Source organism: Asterias amurensis, chromosome 17, assembly GCF_032118995.1.
Source record: "Asterias amurensis chromosome 17, ASM3211899v1".
In the NCBI taxonomy this organism is placed as follows: Eukaryota; Metazoa; Echinodermata; class Asteroidea; order Forcipulatida; family Asteriidae; genus Asterias; species Asterias amurensis.
In genome coordinates, this window is record NC_092664.1 from 1688650 (window position 1) to 1714717 (window position 26068).

General features: G+C 38.4%; 2 protein-coding genes across 10 annotated transcripts in view; both read left to right on the forward strand.

Annotated features, from left to right (window-relative positions):
• LOC139949557 (uncharacterized) overlaps positions 1–8548 on the forward strand; it is a 47702-nt gene extending 39154 nt beyond the window's left edge. For 7 of the 9 annotated variants that reach the window (XM_071947942.1, XM_071947937.1, XM_071947943.1 and 4 more), the window contains 4 exons: positions 4109–4237; positions 5044–5097; positions 5810–5990; positions 6420–8548. In XM_071947942.1, coding sequence (XP_071804043.1) covers positions 4109–4237; positions 5044–5097; positions 5810–5990; positions 6420–7222 — 1167 coding nt within the window. In that variant the 3' untranslated portion in view covers positions 7223–8548. The remainder of the gene's footprint in view (positions 1–4108; positions 4238–5043; positions 5098–5809; positions 5991–6419) is intronic. The other 2 variants (XM_071947941.1, XM_071947944.1) reach the window with 1 other exon arrangement.
• A 1157-nt stretch (positions 8549–9705) lies between these two features.
• Positions 9706–26068, forward strand: part of LOC139949624 (uncharacterized) — a 47584-nt gene continuing 31221 nt past the window's right edge. The window contains exon 1 of the mRNA XM_071948063.1: positions 9706–9912. Within this exon, the coding sequence (XP_071804164.1) occupies positions 9847–9912 (66 nt within the window). The 5' untranslated portion in view covers positions 9706–9846. The remainder of the gene's footprint in view (positions 9913–26068) is intronic.

The window sequence follows — 26068 nt, forward strand, 5'->3', positions numbered from 1 at the left end:
AACTGCACTAGGTGGCACACTCAACAAGCACCTGATTACAGCAAAGCACAGCACATTCCAAACAGCAGGCACTCGGCCAGATCTAACCTATAATGAACATAAGGAACAAAGATACTTTAGCTTATTTTGCATGTTATATGTACTTCTTTTAGTCATAACTCTAAAATGCATCTACTTTACTTTGAAAGCTTAATTACCTTGTCACATTTTTTATACAAGTACCAATCTTTAAAAAAAAAATTCTCAACAAAATTGGCAATTCAAGAAAAAATGTTACCCTCAATAAGTTGAACTTATGCCAAGCATCGCCCTCTATCGGCCAAAGTTATTCATGCTTGAATAACCTTCATCCAAGGATGTGTATACATGTATAGCACAGAATTGCAAGCGTGTGCCACAATGTGCAGCAATTATCCCGACTCGTAAACGTGTACAGAGTTGGAGTCTAGCCAAGCTTACTTTGAATATTGTATTTATCAATGGTCCAGTCACAGCATGCGGAATGTTGGTTAGGTTGAACTTTGGAACTGCATCTTTGTGAACTACACATTACACTGTGTGTTGTGTGCACATGGAAGACTCGACCACTGGGCCATCCAACAAACGTTGTAGGGGGATCTGAGCATGCGTACTAAAATGAACGATCGCGATAACAATCGAGCCACATTAAATTTATCAAATATCAAAACTTGTCAAACCATTTTACAACATTAAAAATAAACCCTTCTTGCAATTTTACACTTCATTTGTTGTTTATTGTACAAAGGAACGAATATATGACTCACCCAGTGGGCTAGTGAAGGAAGGGTTTTACCTCGTCCGCCGTTGTTTTCACTCGCATTTGGTGATCGCTAATTTTGAACCCTGCTGCAGTCCAATAAAATTGTTCTTGAAGTAACAATGTGTTTAAATAACATGATATCTGATATACCATTGTAGTGAAATAATTAATATTCATGCTTACTAACATTGTTATGAAGTCTAACCTGTGCATATGTCTGCATAGCTGTGTTTAGACCTGACATTGTTATGAAGTATAACCATGTGTATATGTCTGCAGAGCTGTGTTTAGACCTGGCATTGTTATAAAGTATAACCATTGTACATGTCTGCAGAGCTGTGTTTAGACCTGACATTATTATGAACTATAACCAGTGTACATGTCTGCAGAGCTGTGTTTAGACCTGGCATTGTTATGAAGTATAACCAGTGTATATGTCTGTAGAGCTGTGTTTAGACCTGGCATTGTTATGAAGTATAATCAGTGTACATGTCTGCAGAGCTGTGTTTAGACCTGACATTATTATGAAGTATAACCTGTGTATATGTCTGCAGAGCTGTGTTTAGACCTGACATTGTTATGAAGTATAACCATTGTATATGTCTGCAGAGCTGTGTTTAGACCTGGCATTGTTATGAAGTATAACCAGTGTACATGTCTGCAGAGCTGTGTTTAGACCTGACATTGTTATGAAGTATAACCAGTGTACATGTCTGCAGAGCTGTGTTTAGACCTGGCATTGTTATGAAGTATAACCAGTGTACATGTCTGCAGAGCTGTGTTTAGACCTGACATTGTTATGAAGTATAACCAGTGTACATGTCTGCAGAGCTGTGTTTAGACCTGACATTGTTATGAAGTATAACCAGTGTACATGTCTGCAGAGCTGTGTTTAGACCTGACATTGTTATGAAGTATAACCTGTGTATATGTCTGCAGAGCTGTGTTTAGACCTGGCATTGTTATGAAGTATAACCAGTGTACATGTCTGCAGAGCTGTGTTTAGACCTGACATTGTTGTGAAGTATAACCAGTGTACATGTCTGCAGAGCTATGTTTAGACCTGGCATTGTTATGAAGTATAACCAGTGTATATGTCTGCAGAGCTGTGTTTAATGTATGCAGAGGTGTGTTTAGACCTGACATTGTTATGAAGATGTCTGCAGAGCTGTGGTTAGACATGACAATTTTATGAAGTATAACCTGTGTATATGTCTGCAGAGCTGTGTTTAGACCTGACAAAATACAGCATGTTTTTTTCTATTCACACACTTTTTTTTCTTTCTCCAATTTGTTCTTTGCATCCTTTGCTGTCTGTTATGTCATTATCTTTAAATGGTAAGAAATTTGGCAACATATTGTTGAGCAGTTTACGCTCAGTTTTTATGGCCATTTTGTAACGTAGTTGCAATTGTTTATCAATTTGACAAAACTAATATCTTTTTGACTTCTCACTCATTCACATTTCCATTCCAGACAAATGGAATCCAGCCCCTCACATTAAACAAACACACACACAAAAGAATGTCTAGATATTAACAACAAAATTAAATTTACAGATTGAAACTATTACAGTGACTTTGTTGTAGACTTTTTCCTTTAGCCCCAATGGGAATGTTATAAGGACTTACAACATTTTTGACATCTTTGACTTAAAAAAACAGCTGCATGGTTTCTAAAAGAATGTCTATGGTATTGTCACAACTGACTCTGTATTGCCTTATGTAATTCAGTGGTGGGATTAACTAACTTCTATTAAAGTGCAAGGGGAATTGGGGACCCACCCCACCCCCACACACACACCCACCCCATTCTCTGGTTTAAATAATATTTACCATCACATTTTATGAGCTAACAGAAGAAAGGTTGCAAATGGACTAATATAACTGTCTGGTCTGATTTCATTGCGGTTTGTATTCATATGCAGAACACCCATTTTGGATCCCAGGTCAAAATTTCCTGGGTCAACTGGTTCAACTAGCGTCCAATTTCCATATAAAGCCAACTAGTTTGAACTGTGTTCAAACGGGTTAACTATGTTTAATTGTATAAATAAATTGGGTTTGTAAAAATTCCATGTTGTACCACCTGGTTTAAACTGTGTTTAACTAGTTTATCAACTGGTTTAACTGAGTCAACTGGACTTTTGACCTGGGTAACCACTAACTTGCTAAATTGTACCAACTTCTCACAGTTGTAGGTGTATTTGGAACTTCTGTGGAAAGCTACGCCAATTTGAATGCTGAACCCATCGGACCTCATTAAACAACATTGCAAATATGCTACTTCGTACTAACACTCACTGCTCATGTTTTGATTTGCCTACACAGAGAAATGTGACAGCGTATAAACCATAGGGTAGCAAATAGGGTAACTAATACTGCAATTTAACCAAATAACCGAGGTTGTTGTACCATAGTTGTACCCACTGCAGCACCCATTTAGGACGTTTTGTAACAAATCATTGGTGCATTTTGGCGGCTGTAACCAATAACTGTGTCATTGATTGTTTAACCAATGGTCAAGTCAAGCGCAACAGTTATTGGTTACAATCAACAAAACTCACCCCATATCTCAGGTTTAAGATAGTATGTAGTGCCATATGGCATGGTTCATTGCAAGGTTTTGCAGGGTATTGTAAGAGCGACCGCAAACATACAAAATAGACCCTCCCATGAAATATGCTAATTACATCCACGCATGCATAAGATGCAGACCCTATTGGTTGGCAAACGCTATAAAGATGTGTACTCAGCAGACACACAATCGCGTCTGCGTCAAGCAGTCATTAGCCGTGTACAAAACAGCGCAATGTTCCCTCAATTTGCCAACCAAAATGTTGGTGCGCACGTGCAATTTACATATTTCATGGGAATGGTCTTTTGTAATGAATTTTTGTATGGTGTTAAGGTTTACTTTGCTGATCAAGGTGATGGTTGCTAAATAACAGCTTAAACTAGGATGTAGTGGTTATAATTGTTAGCAAGCTTCACTAGCATTGTGTGTGGTTAGGACTTATGCTATGAATGACAGCGGATAACTCCTATGAGACCACATCCTGATGGAGCTACTTTGAGAAGACAACCCTTGTGTAAAATACCCCACAGAGGCATGTGCATAAGCGCACATTTATCAATTTGTATTTAATTCAATTGGTGATCTAAACACAGGGCTCGAGTGACACATTGCAAGTTTAACCAATGCACATTATTAACATAATAGCTAATGCTTGCTAAATACCCTAATAGCATGTTTTTGAAAATATATCTGTTGTCTAAAACCTGAGTTCTTTTTCTTTTCCTTTTTACAATTTCTTAATGCATATAGGGTGGGGAATGTGGAACGCAAACACAGATGTTAAAGAGAGCTCCAGCGTTTGTAAATCGTTACATTGGTCGGAGCAACTCTGGAATTCCAATGTTTGCCCAGGAAAGACTAGAGGAACGAGCTATAAAGGTATATAGGCCCGTTGCCAAGGACTGTGCTATGTGAACTGTATATTAATTAGTTATCATCAGAGCTGCCTGACTATTTGGCATGCTCCTAATGGGGGCACCCCACTAAATAAACTTCCATAGCATTCAGTGCAAAATTATGCATTGACTCTTGAACTTTAATCCTCTGCTCAATTTAAGTTTTCTCCAAAAGACAATCAGAGCATACTGATTGAAACGTCGAGTTGAAACCAACGGTTCTTTTCAGAACCGCCCCAATTCCCTGAGAGATAATCATACATGTTGTTACTGCAAACTTCTCCATATCGTTACCGTATTCCCACCATGCAAAGTTTCAAATCCTACTCACATTATGTTTATTATCTCAATAAAAAATATCTTCCAAAATCTAATTGTGTATGTCCATAAACAGATACTTCAGCTTACAACCCATTTATTTTTGGCATTTTTCCTTTAAACTTGAACACTGTATATATTTAAGTTTTCGCAAGCCTTGTGGCTTGTCATGGCCTAGCGGTTAAGAGCACCGGATTAAAAACTCTGGTGTTTCTGATCAGCAGAGTGTAAGTTTGAGTCCCAGTCGTGACACCTGTGTCCTTAAGCAAGACACTTAACCACGATGCTTCGTCCTGCAGATGGGATGTAAAGCTGATGGTCCGGTGTGTTGTGCAACACACGTAAAAGAACCCAGTGCATTTATTGTAAGTTAAATATTAAATGTTCAAATGCCTTGAGCGTCACATAGTGACGAATATGCATGCCAAATAAAAAGCCACTATTATTATTGTTGTCTGGTTTATTGTTCAGAGAATGGACGCCATGAAGAAGCTGGAACAGGAGAGACAATCAACAGCCCTTCAGGTACACAGACACATACATACATGTAGTTTCATGTAAACTGAGTTGGGTTTTTGTCAATTTTTATTAGAAAACACAAGCAGCGATAGGTATCTTTTTTTAAATGTCTTTTGAAAACTAGAGAATTTAGAATGTACCAAAGATATAGCATTCCTTAAACAAGTGTTCAGTGAAAACTGGAGAATTAAATACAAAACTAAAAGGCAATGATGTACCATTTTCATTTTGATGTTGGATGTGATGAAAACTTGTAGTAAATCAACTTTCTCAAAATCCAACTCTTTTATGATGGAAAAGGAATGTGTCCTCTAACAAATGCTGTAAAACATCTAGCCTTGTCTCAAGGTTCTTTACTGAAGAACCCCGCTTTGAATTCACCAGGTAGCATGAATCATATGTTGGACGACGAACTGCACGGTACTGTATTCAGTACTTGATTTACATAACACAGTATACCGTGGGGTCGAGGCATGGTTTTTCAACCTCTTACAGCAGCTTCGTTGTCGACTTTGTACAGGGTTGAAAACTCACGCTTCGACCCCACGGTATACTGTCAAGTACTGCAATACTGTGCCAGTATTGTTATTCATGCTACCTGGTGAATTCAAAGCAGGATGCTTGCGTACAGAGTCTTGGGACAAGGCTAGAAAACATCCTGAACACATTGCAATATACTACATTTCTAAGATATCTGTATTGTTCCTTCTTCATGTAGATGTCGGAGGACAGTGACTACGCTCGTCTCCTTGCGTTGTCTAAACACATTCATCTGCAGGAACAGGATGAAGCTGGATACAAACTAGAGGCTTCCCCAACGCTAACCGTTCACTGCAACATACCAGCCACTCCTGGTAGTCAATTCAACGTCAACTTTAAGCAAGCATACACGCATAGGAGTAAGTCATTCATTTATTTGCATCTTTTGCAATTCAACACCAGGGCCCAATTTCATGAAGCCTGTAAGCACAAAAACTTGCTAAGCATAGAATAGTTTTGCCAAGCAGTTTTGTTACCAGCCAAAATTGCTTAAAAGCCTGGTTCATACTTCCTGCGAATGCGAATGCGAATGCGATGTGAATTTGATGTCACAACTGTTTTCGCTGCGATATTCGCAAGAGAGTTGAGCACAACTCAACTGCTGCGAATTATTTGTTGCGAATTTGTGACGTCAACATTGGTATCGCATTCGCATTCGCAGGAAGTAGTCTCCAAAATATGCCCACATTTTGGTTGAGTTTGACAGTTTTTCTTGTCAACAAAAAGCATGAGATCGCATTGGAAACATTTGGTTTGTACTTATTCTGTTTTCTTTTCTGATTTCTCAGACTCTGCATTAATGAAAGGTCCTCCTCTAGGACTAGAACTAAGAGGTGAAGATCCCTTTGAAGGTGAGAGAAGACACGACAATCCTCAGAGTGCGTCCCCTCGCTCTGCATCTCGTAAACTCCAACCAATGGCAAACGCTAAACCCCCTACCAGGAGTAAAGACATGTCTCTTGACTCAGGATGCCATACTTATAATGTTAGCCAAGTCCATGGTGCATTTGTGGATTCTCTGAACACAGATATAAGAACTGGAATGTTGGAATCAGATGGGTATGCTCAAAGGCAAGACGTGACCAATCAGAATGGAGATGTGATGAATAGCTCAGGTATACTGCCCAATGGGGACGCAGTGATGGGACAGGGTTCTCAGGGCATGCCGTTGAGTCATGAGAGTGGAGTGGCTCAAATAGACATGAATAAATTTGGGATAATGAATGGAGATAGTGGCCATAGAAGTAGAGAGGACCATACTCGAATGCAAAGCGCCACAAGCTACAAGGTTTCCAATCCGTGGCTTGGTGCTAGAAACCCTGTCAGCCGGCTTCCAAGTAACAGCGCATCCTACAACCATGCACCTCTCCCTGCAAGATCCCCACGCAACAGACAGCTATCATCAATGAAAAAGAACCATATGGATTTGATTGAACAGCAGTACGGACGCTTCCTCTCCGGTGTGGACCCCAAGAGGGCTCCCTCCACTGCAGCCAAGTATTTGCATAGTCTTGCCAAAAGTATGAAGGGTGGTCCAGTGGAATCCACCAGTCAAGTGAAACCCGGTTCCAGACGACTTGAGAGGAAGTGAATAAGTAGTCAACAATTGACAACTTTGTTGTGAACTGCATAGTTTTTCTCTGAAAGATCATTACAACAACCTGTTTTTGTGTTTGTTTGTATGTTTGTTTTTGGGTTGATTTGAATGATAATAATAATAATTGATTTTTATATAGCGCTTTATACACCTGATGGGCCTTTTTAAAGTGCTTCCAACACTAGAACCCCTGGTCACTGGGCCATTTATTTAATTCCTGAAGCCATCTCAGCTCCCTGGGGAGTATACAATCTGTGCTGCCAAGTACATGTATGTAGCGCACTAAGCCAAACCAATCACAAGAACCATCTCTGGCCTCACAGGTACCCATTTACCCCTGAGTGGAGAGAAGCAATTATAGTTGAGTCTCTTGCCCAGGGACACAAATGTCATGACCGGGATTCAAACTTGCAGGGAATCAAACTTGCCTCCAGTCACCTGCAACATCTCCTGGTGTATTCAAATTCAAATAGTTTGTGGATTGTTCTTCTTTTAAACTAGTAATGAGTTGAATTTGCAGTTCTTCAAATATCAGTATGAGGGGAAAACCAAAATAATAGGGACAATTGACTTGAAATAATAAGTGTGATCTTTATTGTGTATCCATCCATTGACAATCCCAAAATATAATTGTTAAAGGCAGTGGACACTATTGGTAGTTACTCAAAATAATTATCATCATAAAACCTTTCTTGATTACAAGTAATGGGGAGAGGTTGGTAGTATAAAACATTGTGTGAAACAGCTCCCTCTGAAGTGCAATAGTTTTCGAGAAAGAAGTAATTTTCCATGAATTTGATTTTGAGACCTCAAGTTTAGAATTTGAAGTCTCGAAATCAACCATCTAAACGCACACAACTTCGTGTGAGAAGGGTTATTTTTCTTTCATTATTATCTCGCAATTTCGATGAGCGATTGAGCTTAAATCTTCACAGGTTTGTTATTTTATGCATATGTTGAGATACACCAACTGTGAAGGCTAGTCTTTGACAATTACCAATAGTGTCCACTGCCTTTGAATAATATTATTACTTTATATTCAATAAGGAAATCAAAAATATCAGATTTATATGAAAACTCGTTTTAAATCTTTAAAATATTTACGTGTGTTATGTTGTTTATTTTAAATTGTATCCTTCGTTTTTGACAATCTGCAAACAATCTACCTTTTGTATGTAATACCAAAAATGTTTTCAACATTTTCTATGAATGTTTTCTTTAACTATATAAATAGTCTACTTATTTAGGAATAATTATATTCCACACATTCCAAGTATGTGCTGTAAGAATTGTGATCAACCATTTATCACACCGTCCTCAATAAATTGTACATGATTGCAAATCTCATTGTGTGAAATTGTTTAGCTGCATTTTAGGTACTTTTTAACCCACGGTGGCAGACCAAATCTGAATTCAGATAAATCTATTTTTGTCATCTCAATCCTTATACAGCCTTGTCCCCAGGGTGTGTCGAGCGGTTACAAGGTTGACCGCTCTCTCACCCTGGTATTGGATCATTTGCATATCCAAACTTTTTGGATACATATGCAAATTCAAATAGTCTGGCTACTATAGGGCCAATATAGGGCTAGATAGCTCAGTTGGTAGAGCGCCGGCACGTTAATCCGGAGGTCGTTGGTTCGAATCCCACTCTGGTCAATTCTTTGTTCAAAACCAAAAAATCATTTACAAATTTACCCAGTCAGTTTTCCTTGTGGTTTATATTGATAAATTAATAGTGTTCACACATTCGTCAATAGAGGGGGCTATAACCAGTGGATTTTGATGACACTTTAGCCGGTCGGCTAGCTTCACTAGTCTTACAACATATGATGCCATACTTGTTTTATAAGGAAAAGTTACTTGAGAAAAGCATAGAGTCCTTCCTCTATGAGAAAAGGTTTCTTTTGGGGCTATCAAAAATGAAAAAGTAAAAGAGCATTTTGGCCTTCAACTTGCAAAAAAAAATCATCCTTGGGGACTTTTTTTTTAATTTGTTTGGTTAAACTTGAACGATGGACTTATAAAAACAAATGTTTGCATTAAGTCAGCTGTAAACTTGCATTTCTTTGCTATTTACTTTTGATTGTTGCAACAGAATCACATTCTTTATTGATGATGAAAAGAGTTGTTTTTCCAAGAAATTGAAGGTCGCATTACTCATCAACACAGCGCGATAGCTCTATCCGATCCTTGCGCGCGCACACAAAAACACTTCTTGGTAGACGACGGCACCGCACCACTACAGTTACCTGCTCATTGAAATAAACGGAGTACCAACGACATGGAAGAAAAATAGTACCGCATTTCTTATGGTATTATTTTTGTTTTGATGCATCAAATTACGGAATAATTGAAAACAACAATTATTGAAAAGCAATAGTTGAAATAAGACTTTTGGGAAAGAATTATTCGAATATTTGATTCGATCATAGAACTTTATTAATCCCCAAAATATCACTCCGCGATATTTCGCCATCATAAATGTAGTTCCAGCATTTAAGAGTCAATCAATTTCTGACTGCCGGAAACTTTCGTTTGAGGGAATCCCACGATTTTGTGGCATTTTAGAAAAGTAAATCAAGGATACAGAACCGGGCCGGGTGGCCGAAATCACAATGAGGCTTTTTATACAGATATGGATGCTTTTAGCGATATTATTGGTGGAGAGGAACTTCGTAAAGGTAAGATTTTTCTTCGTGTGAACTTGTGAGTAAAGTACACAGAACTATACCGTGATACATGTATGGTCCGTATATGTGCTATCCGTGTATGTACTGTACATGAACGTAATCTTAATGTAATGTACACACGTAATGCACGCCTCCCCCAGTGTTTTGGTCAAGCAATCGTGCAGTTAGTTTTTAACATAAATACTAACTTACTTTTACAAGTTAATACACATTTGTTTGAAGGGAAATCAGGCTGTATTTAAAGTACACCAGTATCTTCAGAAAATAATAATAGGCCCCTATAAAAAAAAAAAAAATGTTTACTTAGTTTGGGAGAATTATGTATTATTATTAGCAGGGGTCGAAATTGCCACTAGCCCGCTAGCCCGGGACTATCAGATTTACAGCCGGGCTACTCATTTTTCCAGTTTGATAGCCCGACGGGCTAGTGGAAAAATAATGCAAAAATCATCATCACAAACAATAAAGAACTATGTTATTGGTGTATTGTAAAGTTTGAGCCGTGACGCGAGACATAATGTGTCTTTCGGGCTACCAAAATCTAATCAGGGCTACTAAAAATTATTGGTCACTAGCCCTGCTGACTACCATGGAAATACACTTAATTTCGACCCCTGATTAGGCACAGCAAATACTGTTCCTTATCATAATTCTAATGGAAACTCCACATCAACTTTTAAAAAGAAGACAAAAAGAAATTTCAGTACAAATGTGGAAGGGAAACTGCAACACAAATGGGTCAACTCTTCCTTACACACCAATTAGTCAACTCCGGCCTTAGTAAAAGCTGACAATGTCGACAACGGAAGTCCAGAGGGCCTACAACACACCGACAACAAGTTTTAAATACCTAAAAACCTAAAAAGCAGCAAATAAACCAAAGATGTATTAGAAGAATATGTGCTTTATTGAACGCACGTGGGCACTCGCTAGCTACAGCGCCTGTACCCATCCCAGTGTACAATGTATAGCATTCGCTGCAACGCCTGTAACAAGTGTAGCATTAAACAGCCGTTGATGGACATCCACCCACAACGCGTCACCAGCAAACCGAAGACACGTGATGCGACTACCACCTGATCTAAACACCGCGACGCCATGTTTCGTTATCATACACATCCGAAAATTGCAGACTTGTCATCGCTCCACGATGCGGAGTTAAAAATCATCGATTTGGAGTTTAAAAAATGATCGTGAGTACAATTAAATGCCTGATGTTACATCCTAGACGTATCGAGAATAGAGTTGGCGATTTTTGAGCTAGTTTGTTTGGTCTTTTTGTCATTTTGAGGCATTTTTTGTGGCTGGGTGTCGCGAAAAAAAAAAAGGGTATTTGTTAAAATTCTGTGCCGTTCCCTGGGGCGCTAATACGACAGATGAAGTCAAAAATTGTTTAAAAGGAGTACAGCGCCCCAGTCACTGGGTCTAGTGCTTTATAATATAAACTGAAATTGTCGGCACTCTGGACTTGTTGTCGGCTTTTAGTACCTATCAACTCGTGCCCCAACCAACTCGTACATATACAAATGTGTATGCAAGCCAAGTCGTACACACACAAACTCGGACGCAGCTGTATTTCTACGTGTTTATTTAGAAACAACTGTGTTAAGACTTATTATTAAGAATGATTACAAATGATTCCCTTTGATGCTTGAATGGGCTTAGGCTTTTAATTTCACTTTACTCTTTTTTTTAATTGGGTGCTGTGTACGTCCAGTCCTTACTTATCCTACTCGTTTAACCAACAGTTTCATAAACAGTGCCACGGTTGATATTAAAAACATGCTTGTAATACACCTATCAATTGTAAGACGCACTACAGGACCACGGGGAGGGTGCGTCACTGTCCATATATGTGAGTTGGACTTGCGTGTCCAAAGACCCACCCTGAGTCAAAAAATTGACACACTTGTTGCAGATTTGGACCGTCCTCCGAACGATTTTTTACTGACCAATCGCGGAAATCGACGCACATAAAATCTCTTGTAAACGACGTTGGCGCAGTGAATACCAAATAATTCAACCTTATTCCTACGAGTTTTGCGGTTTTGCAAGTGCATGCACGAGTTGAGGTGTTCGACATTGTACGGCTTGATTTTCGAGACGAGTGGTCCCCAGCGCACTAGCTGTTCAAACGCACAGAAAACAGAGGGGCCCGAATATCCACAATTCAAAGCACAGCGCGCACGTGTGTACACAATGGTGTGCAATCTTCAAATTGCGCAAACTGATGCAAAGTTATAAACTGCGCACAAAATTTTTGCACAAATTTGTTGATAGCGCTCGACCAAATAAACAAAATAAATGTTGAAATGGACATTGACGTAACATGACGTACCTCGATGCATCTCTTAAAGATTTTTTGACTGACCACTATTGGATTTTGACGTAACCAACTGGCAATTTTTGAGAGTCATGACGCAGACTTGAGACACCCTCCCCGGGGTCCTACAGTGTGTCTTACAATTGATAGGTGTATAAACAGAACAGCAGTATGCAACATTGTTCTGCGTACAACATGTAAAGTAGTCCTTTGAAAGTGAACTTCACTCTTTAGAGTCAGTTGACCTCTGAATCACCGAGTAAAGTCAGGTTCTCTTCAGCTGGAATTTTAAATTTATAACGCTTAACTAGATCAAATTAATAAATTATAATCGCTCAAAATTTAGCCTACATTAGTTCTCTCTTTATCTTTAATTATGTTTATTTGGCCAGGTCATAGAAGTAACACACAATCTTCAGTCAATATAAATTGTCTCTGGGGGCAATAAAATTCCACCTTTATGAATATTAGCTATGTACATTATATCTACCATCCTTTTTATGTAAACAAAGTGACACATTCATTTCAGGGATTTTCCATTGTCTTGTTGAACAGAATATTTTATGGAGTCATGTCACACACAATGATGTTTGTGCTCATAGCTACCATCCTTTAAATTAAACAAGATACATTTCTGCAGGTTGCAATGTTAATGTGGTTTTTCTATTGAACAAGAATTTTTGAGAGGTCAAGTGGCAAACAATGTATTATGTATGTGCGGGTATACTCCAGAGTAGGTTTCTGCACAGTATAGGAGGAAGATGACGATGGCATGATGTACATGTACGTAATACATGAAGTTCAGTCATCAGAAAATTTCCTGTTGATGATCCCGAATAAGCCTTGTGGTTTAGGATCGTTAGGCAGACTTGCAAAAAGTTGAACCAAACATCAGTTATTTTTACAAGAGGTATTTAAAGATGATTTACAGGTACATGTAGTCCCGGCCTGGAATTTCTTTCTTTTCCGTTGGAAAACCTTTAAACGTTTATGGGAAACTTTTAAAGGTGCACTAAGGCTGAGATTTTTGGCACGAAGTACATGTAGTCACTTAAATAAATATAACTTTGATAGAAGGAAATAATTTTTCAATGTGACATCCCTCTATGTCCATAAACTTAGTTGGTTTTCAGGGTTTGCTGCCGTGTTGATCAACGGCATATATATGGTATACATTCAATTCATAAACAATTTGGGGGGATTGTACATACATGTAGGTTTGAAGTTGGAATATTGCGAAATATCAGTGGACATAACCTGCGAGGCAAAATAATAACAGGGGTATCACAGAATAGATCCCAAATGGGTTCCAACACTTGATTAAATGTTAGTCTCTTATGCACAATAGGCAAACATTCTTTGGAAGCATGCATGGTAGAGCAGATGGCCTGACCCAAGTCAATCATGTCTGGGGTATCCTTTGGATCAAGGCAGGTGAATGTTGAAGTTAATTGAATCTTGCAGTAGACACATCCCTAGTGATGGCTTACTCATAGCTTCTCCCAATGATTGGAAAAAAAACCAGTCTGATATAGAAAGCATTGCAGGGTTCGAGACCCGAGTATTTATATCTCGCATAAACAATTGCATGCTTCTTGCCTGTATTGGTTTAACATCACACTCAGACCCATAGTAGATAACCATGAGCAAGTTCGGGTGAGCAACTAGACTTGACCAGAAACTGTGACATAGCTCTGGAATTGATCCTAGTTATTCATGGTCTGATATAGTCAATCTCCCTGTGCTCTATGGTTTCTGGTTAGTCTAGTCACTCTAGTCGCCACCCGAACTTGCTCTGTACTGGTAGGGTCAAGCTTTGGTATTGACCCTGGAAAACAAATTGTGTAATTTTTGTCTGAAACCCTACTTTTTATAATTACATGTACCTCTCTATGCATGTACGGTGCATGTGGAAAGCTTCCTGTAACATTGGTTCATCTATTCATTAGTTCACAATTAGTTCCCCAGTTAATAGAAATCTTTAAAAGTAGTGATGAAACAATTTGAATCTCAAGACTTTTTAACTAATTTCCCTGAGTTAATTAGTGATGTAATGTCTGCGAATGCTTAGTTTATTCACTCAAGGTTTAAAGGATGGGTCTTACTCTTTTGACACAAACTCAAAGTTTTACTATAAGGATGTATGTATATACCATGTGTAGCCAGCCAGCTAACTGACTGGAATGTCATATTTGTGGGGAAACCAGCTGGCCAATCCAACTTGCATAATTAGATGGTCAGATCATAGCTCCATGGTCAGATCTAGGGTTTAAAACCAGGCTGTCAACATTCCTTCCCCAAATTAGAAATAACCTTTCTGTAAATACATCAGTGTGGTTTTGTGACCATCAAGACTAGGTGAAGTGCTTTATATTGAATCCAATAACATCCTAAACCTTTTAGATTGGAATCATTTGAAATTGGCTAAAACTTGTTATGGATGTCGCTAGTTCCATTTAGCTGTTTAGGAAAAAGTGAACAGGGACGCACAAACCTTCTAGCCATCATGTACATGTAAGGTCAAAACACTAACTTTCTTATCCAGACTTACAAGTAGCATCAAGTACTGACAAAACAACAAACATTAAGACTAAATTTGAAACAAAGAAGAGTGGATAATGGCTGTTGCTCTCTCAGAGACTTGAACTGTCCTTTGCATTTTAAGTTTCATATTCGGATCAATTCAGTGGAGTCCTGCCTTCTCTGAGACAACACTTCACTGACTGTCTGACCATCAAGAAATAAAAATATGGGCCTCTGCTCAAATTTGTTTTCTTTACTGTGGTACGATGGTAATTACTCAAGATAATTATTAGTATAAAAACTTACTTGGTACTGAGTAATGGAGAGCTGTTAATAGTATAAAACATTGTGTGAGAAACGACTCCCTCTGAAGTAACGTAGTTTTAGAGAAAGGTAATTTCCCACTCAAATAATAAAAGACTTAAAGCCTGAAGCCTTTTGTTAGGCATCTTAAAGCACACAAAGTTGTGTAACAATGGTGTTTTTTCTTTCATTATTCTTTTGCAAATTCGTTGACCAATTGAGCCTGAGTTTTTAAAGGTTTGTTATTTAATGCATGTTGGGATGCAGCAAGTGGGAATACTGGTCTTTGACAATTACCAAACGTTTCCAGTGCCTTTTAGTGGGATGAGTTAAAGTTTTAGTTGGGGGGGGGGGGGGCTGGTCTTTCAGCAGAGCTGAAAATAAACCTTAGAATTGATGTTATTTGAGCTGTCGTTTCATCTACTGGGTCTATAAGGCTCACATTGTCAAGAAACTTGGAATGCATAGATGGAGTGACCCACACTGTGAATACGCTCGCTCCAATAATTGGTTTCTCTGTATAGAAAAAAAGGCCACAGATCAACAGAATGCCCTGTTTCTCTGTTTGCCTCTAGGAAAGAATGCCAAGTTTCTGTTGAAACTGAAAATTGAGAAGGTTGGCAGAGGCAGTGGTTTTTGTTGTTTCTAGGATCCTGTGTTTCTGCTGTACTGTACGATGCTCAATCTGTGTACGTGTACATTTATCCTGATTGTGTATTCTATAACCTCAGTCATACATCATACTTGTAGCTGGATTGGTTAACGCTGACATTCACAACTTCATATCATGTGGGCCTAACCATCAATATTCTGAAAGCTAATCAAAAAGTCTGGATGGTGAATATTATTAATATGATTTTAATATGCAATTGGAAAAGCCAGGACAAAAACACAGTGTGATTTAGCCATAGTTCACATACAACATTGAATTGTGAAACGGGGTGGGTGTCCAGGCCTGTGTGCTTCCTTTTGAAAGGGCAAGGGCACCAAGACTTTTCTCTTAAGCTTAAGGAAATTGCAATTTTCTACTGTAGCATTTCAAGGGCATCACGGCAATGACCAGGGAGCATGCAGGCAACAGCTTTCTTTGCCTCTTTAAGTATCAGTCCTAAATATTGAAGTGTTAAACTGGGGTGTCATCATTTAGGTGCTTACCCAAGTGACTCCACCCCTGATAATAGCCTAGACATGTACCAGGGATTTCTTTAGAGCTCCCCACCACTTGTGTTGGTCTTGTTTTTAGTGTTTATATTTAGAGCTCCTAATTTGACTTTCCTCACTGACTCATGAGCTTATGGCCTTATGCACAACCCTGCTTCCTTGTTCAACACATTACCATCACATATTTTTCTTAGAAAACTTCAAAACATGTAACGCTAAAAAAAACATGTTATTACAACTACTGATGTGACAGGGTTTAAAATAGATATTTTTAATACTCAACTTATAAAGCCAGATAATTTGTGTTCCTTTTTTTCTTGAGGGGCAATGGGATCAACTTTCATGCTCGTGGTGTGTCTGGCCAAATTATTATTTTGTAATAAAGGGATAAGAAAGTGCCCAAGAGAACACTTGAGTAGTGTAATGAAATTGCCCCCTGATCCCAGAACCATCCTTGAGGAGGCAGCCATTTTCATGCACTGCGGGCAGCCGTCAAATTGACTACATGGAGTAATATACCAGACCAGCACACAACATCCATCTCTTCATTAGATGTATGTACCATAGGCTACAATAACAACCAGAATATGTTACAGTGTTACCAATTTGCAAGTCAGCGCAGCAGTGCTATCCAACGCAACATCGTTACAGGGCATCTGGCCTGCCATTGTGTACTGATCAGGCTCTTTTTGTCTTGTTGTCGTTGCCGTTGCCACTGCCGTTGCATTTGTAATCAAGACTAAATCTGGCTGTACTTAGCGAGGCAGTGACCTGTTTACCTCGGTGCAGCATAGGGCCTGGAGATACAGATTTGGTCTGAACTAGTCAGCAATGGTGACTACCATCTAGAATTGTCTTCTCCTTATAACATGATTAAGTGCAGCACGAAGTAGTTACACATATATGTAGATGATTGAATGCACACATTCACTTCCTGCCTGGGTTTTGTCAGATAACAACATCCTCCTGTTCAATGGTTTTGTTTAAAAAAAAACCAAAAAAAAACAGAACATTATTTTACACAATTTGCTGCATTTTAAAGGAACACGTTGCCTTGGATCGGTCGAGTTGGTCTACAAAAAGCGTTTGTAACCGTTCCAGTTATTTGTTGGAAAGATGTTTAAAAAGTAGAACACAATGATCCACACAAATTTGCCTCGAAATTGCGTGGTTTTCCTTTTACTGTGCAAACTAACACGGTCGGCCATTTATGGGAGTACAACATCTTTCTACCAATGTGCATTTTATAAAAAACCAACTCGACCAATCCAAGGCAACGTGTTCCTTTAATTACAAACAGCCAATGGTGTTTAAATTCTGCCTTTTGTATGTTCTCTTTTTTTTTTTTTTACAGTACATGTGTATAGTACAAGTAACACATATTTTGAGAAACATTTTTGTCTGAAATGTGTTAATGTCGTATAAAATTGCATTGCCATGTGATCAAATTAAACATTTCAACTTGTGAAAAAGTGTACACATTTACTTTAGTATGTTCACATACTGCTGTGTTATCACATGAACACTTTACAAGTACACTCCCATTCAACTACATCCATTTGTACACAACAATGTTCACATACGGGTTTTTTATGAACCCTTGGATAGTTACAGTAGAAAGTTCTAGAAAACCCACAAGTTCGGTTTATGCAGCATTTCCATTTTTGTTTAAAACATGTAATAGTCATCATACGTTTTCACTTTCTTAGCAGTTCCATCTTCACATTTGCCAGCTTGCACAATTTAATTAGTTCTTAACCCTCGGACTTGCTTTATCAGGGCCCCTTGGTCTATGTCGTGTCTACCCCAGGGGTACATAAAGGAGGCTCTGGAACCCTTATTTGAATTAAGTGGGGGAAATTGGCCTGGCAACAATTACACAAATTGTACTAAACTCCTTTCAAGACGGACAATTCCTTGAATGTGCCCATTTGAGGCATCTGGAATCAACTTTCATGTTGCATTTGTCATACATACATGCTTCAGGTCCAATTATTCCTTCCTTCAAAATTAATTTTGTAGAATGATTTTGTTACCACAGAGCCTTTTGCTGGAGAAAATTGTAAAGTGTTATATTGTACAAACTTGATAGAAAATGCGTGTAACTGTAAGTTTAGTGCGTAATGACAATGCTGAAAACACCAGTTTAATTATTCACCTATAAATTATTCAGTTTGATTATTTTTGAAAGGGACATAGAAATGGTACAAGTACAAGTACAATGCTTGAAAGCACAACGCTTGACTAATGTGCTTCTCTGTGACCAGAGTATGCAAAACAAGTCAAGATGGCAGAGGCGTACCTGAAACCATGGTAACAGTTGTACGAAATCCCTTTTCATTGTGCAAAAAAAAACATGCCTAGAAGAGAATTACACTAAAAACTGCACAAAATTTATGGTTTTTTTTAATCACAGACTTGGACAACAGCATAACTGTTGTGGAGTTACTGAGTGTGCGTAAAGACCGCTTTACCTAAACTGCATTTGTGTACTTTAATTGATTCATGTAAACAATTAAACTGCTGTTTTCAGCATTGTCATATCGCACTAAACTGACAGTGCATTTTCTATCAAGTTTTGTACAAACCATACCTACAGTGTGAAATATAATACTTTATGGTTCTGGATTCAATATTCTCAACGCTCTTAGAGCCAAACGAAAAGAGAAGATGATGAAGAAATTTCAGTTTTAGATGCATGTGGAAAACCTCAGAGAATTATTCCAGGAAAACCCACGCAGTCAAGTAGGGACTGAAAACCCCATCCACAAAGTTGCCTCGGTGGGGTTCCAAAAGGGGTCCAAGGGGTAGAAGGCGATGCAAGACACCACTGCACCAACCTGACTTTCCAATCGCATTGATCCTTTTTGCCAAGTGTAATCAGTAAGGTTGCTTGTGATTTCTTTTTATTGATCAACAATTAATGTCTGAACTTGGATTGTTTGATCTTCAGTTAGGGATTAAATTAGCTACAACTTGATGCAATGGATTTCCTTCCAAGAAGTCATATAAACCCTACAACTTTCATTTCAAGTTAAAGTTGATGAATAGAAAACAAACTGTGAACTGCATGTAAGAAAATCTTAGATTTACTTCAATTATAAAGATCTCACTCACCATGAAGTCCCTGCAATATTATTTGTTTTGAATTAACTGCATGCATAGTACGTGTACATTTTCCAGATTGATAAACCGCTATACCTGCCCCCTGCTGTGTAATTTCTTTGAAGGTGTGATTTTTGCACACTGCAAGGTCTCCTTGCTATTTTGGTAAACCCAGGGTTTCACAGCTTGACTGGATTAGTTTGCTCATGATAGGTCTAGAATTGCTCGATGATCTTTTGCAATTAAATAACCACCTTTCGCTTAAAGGTAGGGTCGTACTTTGGTGGCGATCCTGAAAAAATCTATGTATTTTTTTTCAAAAAGCCTACTTGTTTAAAATAAATGGTAGTAAGCATCCTGCAATGTTAGTTTGAAGTGGCCCGTTGACTTGAAATCAATAACAATTTGTCACTAAATTGGAATCTCCAGAGATGGTCTAAGTGTATTGCCATTGTGTATTGTCAGTTATAAGAAATTTATAAATATGCACTATAAAAACGAAAAGGCTTATCATACATCATTTTAACAAAAGTCATCAGTTAGCAAAAAATCAAATTTATCAATAAATTATACTGTAATGAATAATTTAAACTCGTAATTTTTACGAGCGACCATTTTGCACCTTTTCTTTAAATGCTTCTCTCTTTCCTGAACCCTGTTGGACAGGGAATACTTTGAGGAGGGCCTTGCTGAATAATTACCAAAGGTGGCATATATTACTTGCAGTCAGGCTTACCACCAGCTGACATCATAGGTGCAGCCACACTGACAGGAGTTGTTTTTTTCCTCCTTGATGTAGATATAAATAAATGGTCAGCAGGTGATGCCCTGATGCTTTACTGTGGCTTTAACCGCTTCAACTCCATCATGATTGAATCCAGTTCACTTTACTGATATAACAAAACTGATTAGGGCAATAACCTGGATCCAGTTACCTAGAGCATCTACTAAGCACTTAAAGGGTTTTCATACCTTGTGTAGATCATTTTTTTTTCGCCATGACCTGAATCCCTACTCACTGTGAATGAAGATGTAAGTAATATAACTTTCCTTTTGAAGTTTCAGCTTCATTAGACGTCAAGTTTTTGAGGAAAAAATGAAAACCACAGAGCGATGTTTTCAGGATAGTCAGTCGCATAAATACTAGCACTGGTACAATGTATGTTGTGCTAAAATTATTTTCGTGACAATCATAGTTTTACTAATTTTTCAAAAACTACAGCACCCTGGCAAATAATACTTTTTGGGGGAAATTATCTATATCATAACGTGTATAAAAGGCATTGTATTTTGTATCGTACAAAAAATACCAAAACCCTTAAAGTTTACTGAACAAAGAAATGTCTTGCTTAGAGTGGTAACAGGTGCACAAGATAACATGCTATTCAGTTCCTCGCTCATGTTGAATGAATTAGTTGAGTAGGGCGATTTTTCTCTTCTGGGAATAGTGGTCAACATATATACACATTTCATATGGCTTTTAAAAATGGCTTCCGTTTTTTTATCAACCACAAACTCCTTCTTGATCCAGTCTGGAAGAAAATAAGCCATGCCGGGAAAAGGATGAGAATGTTTCTCAGATCTCAATGCTGAATAGCAAACATCCTTAATTCAGAAGGGAAATTACTTGTCTCAATCTGTAATGATAGTAGCTTTTTAGAAAGGAAGATTTGTACTGATATCGGCTTTAATGTTAAGAAAGTCTGATTACTATTAAGTACATAGGGCCTGCATTGTTTTTCCATCTTTGTTTGTACACGTATTCCCTTTGCATCGAAGGTCCTTGGAGATTTCTAACTGTAGCTTGGTTGTGTAGCAAACTCTCTTCAATCCTATAGTACAACCAATATCCTTGATACATGTTAACAGAGGTCATGCGCATTATCACAGCCGTCAATTCTACACAAACAAAGTAACCATGCGCTTAGTCGACTTTGTGCAATCTCCTGTGTGAGTTTAAACACAGATGTGCTTAAACGCAGTCGAAATGCGCTGCGTTTCTGCATGAGGAAACTCAGCATGCACTAAATGCCACCTCTGATATATGTGCGCTGTCTTTCGCCATTTATCCATACTAGGCTCAAAGTGATCATGAATTGTTTATAATGCTGAGATGAGGCGACACTGTATTCCACTGATGGTTATTATCTTGGTGTAAATCAAACCGGATATGCTGGTGCCCTTGATAATGTACAACAGCCCATGATGTTAAATACAAAGGCAATTTAAAGTCACATTCAACGCATTGTAGTATTCAAATTAACCAGTTGACATTTACTTCTATTGATTAAACATGAAAACCATTTGCACCTAAAGGTACACCAAGTTCATAAATATACTTACGTAAAATTGCTGAACAAAAAGGATGTAATTTTTATCCGAAAGCTCGCTTGTTATAAAGATGTTATTATAGTAAGCATCCTGTGAAATTTTCTAAAATGCTCGTATTGATTAGCAATCAAGAATTGTACATGTATGTCGAGGTATTAGAATCTACAAAACTCAGCACAAGGCGAATTTAGGAATACTCGAGTTCTAATTTCTGTGGTGTCAGTTTGTGAATGCTGTGGAACTGGAGTGGGTGGTACCCACCCACTGTCACTTTGCTGATGGGTTTGACATTTTTGATGAAAATACCATGTTTTGTTTGCTGTTTTTTTAACAAGTAGATAACCGTATTCAGCTGAAACTATCACAGGTGACTTAATTTTTCATTTAAGTTTATTACAATTTGCTCTATTACTTAGTGTTTAAATTACATTGAAGAAAGCTAGTCTATGATCCTTCCTATAATTGGATAGGTACATGTTTATACACACAATTGAAGTGATGACCATTCTGCGAATGCGATACAAATTTTGAAGTCACAGGCCTCCTTTTCGCATCAAATGTTTCCAAGGATTTGAACACGGTTAAACTGTTGCGAACTACATGTATTTGGTGCGAGTTTGTGATGTAAGGAAGTATGAACCGGGCTTTAGATTTCATTTTAAACTCATACCCAGTCATTACATTTTAAATCACAAGTCCATGGAGAGATCTTTGTGCAGGATGAGTTGTACATAAACATAAAACCTGAATCCGAAAGCCATTGTGCTCATACACATTGCAAGTGACATCTGTACACGTTCATTAAGTTGACAGCCCATCCCTAAACAATATCTTAAAACATATGACCAGTCCTTGTTGATTAATCTAATAGCGTCTTTCCTGTATTGACACAAATGCTATCAAGCTAATCTAAGTGTCTTCTGGGCATGTTTTTGTGTGCCCAGTTCTTTTCTCCATGTTGTGTATTCTTAAGCCCGGTTGGATCTTCCTATGAATGCCAATGCGAATGTGAAGCAAGTTTATATACGCCAAATGGCTGTTTTCGCAGCCAATGTTTCACAGGAGTTGAGCACTTAAGTCAACTATAAGGAGAAATATTTGGTGCAAATTTGTGACAGTCATCAAAATTCGCATCACATTCGCATTCGCAGGAAGTATGAAGGCACTGGCAATATTGGTAATTATTAAAAATAATGGTTATCATAAAAACTTACTTTGTAATGAACAATAGCGAGCTGTTGATATGAATAAAAAAAAATTGTGAGAAATGGCTCCATCTGAAGTAATGTAGTTTTTGAGAAAGAAGTTTTTTTCGAATTGAATTCGAGACCTCAGCTGAGATTTGAGGTCAATCATCTGAAATCACACAACTTGTGCGACAAGGGTGTTTTTTCTTCCATTATTCTTTTGCAATTTTGAGGACCAATAGAATTCAAATTTTCACAGGTTTGTTATTTTACGCAAAGTGTCCAGTGTCTTTAAGGCATCACGTATGAGAAGGAGATGGTTTTGGGTATTTTAGTTAAAAAACTGCTACAATAACACAGTCCTTTGTGTAAAAAAGTTGTTGTCAAGGGAATGACCTTGCCCATGAATCCAAGTTGCCTTGGTGACATATCAAGGTCTGATTGGGTCATTTGACTGGCTCCCTATAAAATACAGGTGTGCTTAAAGCAAATCAATGGAACCAGTGGAGGATGAGAGAGAGCGATTGGTGTGACTCAGAGCATGCTAACAGCATCTCACTGTCCAGATTAAGCTGCTGTGTTTTTACAGTTGTCTTGAAACAAATTAAGCATTTTGGTTTTATTGTAAGTAAGGAGATGATGTGTCCCATGTAAAGACTGTTCAATGAGTCACTGTACAAAGTCATTTTATTAAATGTACAGCAGTTCTATATGAAATGTGTGTATGTGTAGGATCATGGTTCTACCTCCATGGTAGGATTAGGCCTAATGTATGACATGTACATTGTGCTTTCATAAGGACGCCATTTTTAAAAGGAACTCAATCTCACGACTGATGTGTTAAGATTGTTAATGACATTCAGATAAATAAATATATCGGTGCCCAACCTCCTGGGAAACTGTGCAACATAATAAACCCACACACTGTTTGGTTAAACTCCATGCGTGTATCTTGTAGTTACATGTATGGATATGGATAATGTGGAAAAAATAACAAATAGTAAAAAAAGGATGCGGCCCCCAAAAAGAATGCGACGGGGACAATCAACTGGTATTTTTTATTATTTGGCCTTAACTATGGTTTTGCATTGACATTTTAGGTCCTTTTGGTTGGTAAGCAGTTAAAAAACAGCTTTTTCTAATTTTGTATACAAGGTGACACACTTCCAAGAAGTGGAGTGAAGGGTTTTTGTAAACCATGGTATTATACCACTGTATACATGGTACCATCCTGTGTGTCATTGAGAAGGAACAAAGATAACCATGAATGAACAATACCAGGAAGCTGATAGTCATTGTGCAGCGACCTTTGACCTTAGGAAATGGGTGTTGTTAGAGGGACAATGGGTTTGTTTTGTTGAAAGATAAACAGAGTTCAACCATTCAACCATGTATCCTATTTGTACGTCATAGCATAAAGAACGATTATAACGTGGCGTTGCGTTAAACGTACAGTATTTGTTCTGTGTAACGTCAGATTTTTGTTCTGTGTATGAACATGGATGTTACAACACAAGAGCTTGGTTTATCAAAGAACTAAGATTGATCCTTAGAAGTGAATCAATCTCATAATTGCTATGCAAACTGTGATGTCATAATACAAATAACTATGGTGATATTGACAACTCATCTTGAAGATGATTGTTAGTGGATTGTGAAATTGAGGCCAGCTGGTCCTTTTGTTCCAGGATGTTGACAAAGCTTGAAGATAAGAAAACAATCAGACATCTAGATGTTTATTAATTTTGATAAAATTTACACCAACTAAAGATATCTCAGTTGCCCATTGTTTTCAACAAAGTACATAATAATCTGGCCTGGTATCCTGTTGTTCCCAGGAGGGCAGGGCACTTTGTCAAAGAGCAACTTACAATGAACATGATAGCGCAGGGTCGACTACTGAGTCTTTGACACAAGGTTCCGCTCATCTTCCAACAATGTAGTCAGTTTGCCTTCCGACATGGAGAAAAATGCTGGTGAAATGTTGTTACAAAATAGCTGACTTTTGGGTACTAACCGCTGCACACCATTATGCCAAAGATTGAGCTTTGATAAATACTAGTGGCGCCCACTATGATGAGGAGCATTGAATCGGTGGTGTGTGTTCCATCGTAAGTTATTTTTTAGTTTTTTTGCCCAAGCACTCTCAGATTTGTTCCGGGTGCTCTAGAAGGCGCCTCAAAATAACACTTGCACAGCTAGATAAGACAAAGTTATTTTTGTTTGACCTTTGAAAGTCAGATAAACCGCGTCTTGTACGCAGAAAATCATGGTACATGTATTTTGCAGTCTTCCTGTTTTTAACTAGCCTTGCTCAAGGCAGTCACATTATTCGCTCCGAAAAGACGCAGCTGTAAACCCACCCGCCGTATACCCTGTGCATGGTGTGTGCGATCACACCGAATGACCCACCCGTATACATACTGTCACATCGCACGAATACTGTTCACACAAGTCATCGCACTCGTACACCACTAACTGCATGCGGAGGCCGTCAGGTCGACAGCCTTGTCGGGTCTGTATCTTCCCGTTTTAATGTGTTGTATTGAAAAAATTCCAATAGTGGACGAAATTGGGGGGGCTCTAGGATATGCTAGTATGCAGCTCATGAATATGTATATCGTTCGTCAGACCTATCAGACAACACAGGATGTGAGGCAAATGAATTATTCATTTTGACGTCCAATCACGCACTTCCCTTATCACGACCTTTGGACCCTATCATGCGTCCGTGGTGGTGGTGTGTGAGGTAAACATGTCTCGTCTTTCGCTGGCATTATGGTAATGAGCTGACCGTGGGAACTCTTCGCTTATTATAGTAATGAGGTCAGTGGCTTCAACACGGATCCTACAAGGCTGACGGCCTCCGCATGCGGATAGTGTACGGGGGCATCGTGTCGTGCGATGTTACGCACAGTGAATACGGGTGGGTTTTACGCACAGTGAATACGGGTGGGTTTTACGCACAGTGAATACGGGTGGGTTTTTATACAGCGGCGGTCTTTTTTCGGAGTGAATAATTCGACTGCCTTTTTTCGACTGCTAGTTTTTAACCAACTTCTCATTAGTGTAAGGTAAACCCACCCACACACCTATTTATTTACAGAATATTATTCTATTTCACCCAGTTAACGATAAATCAAAACATGTTAAATGTCAACTGTTTATTGAGCTTTTTGTATAATCACAGTGTTCCACAAGTTTGGGTTCATGT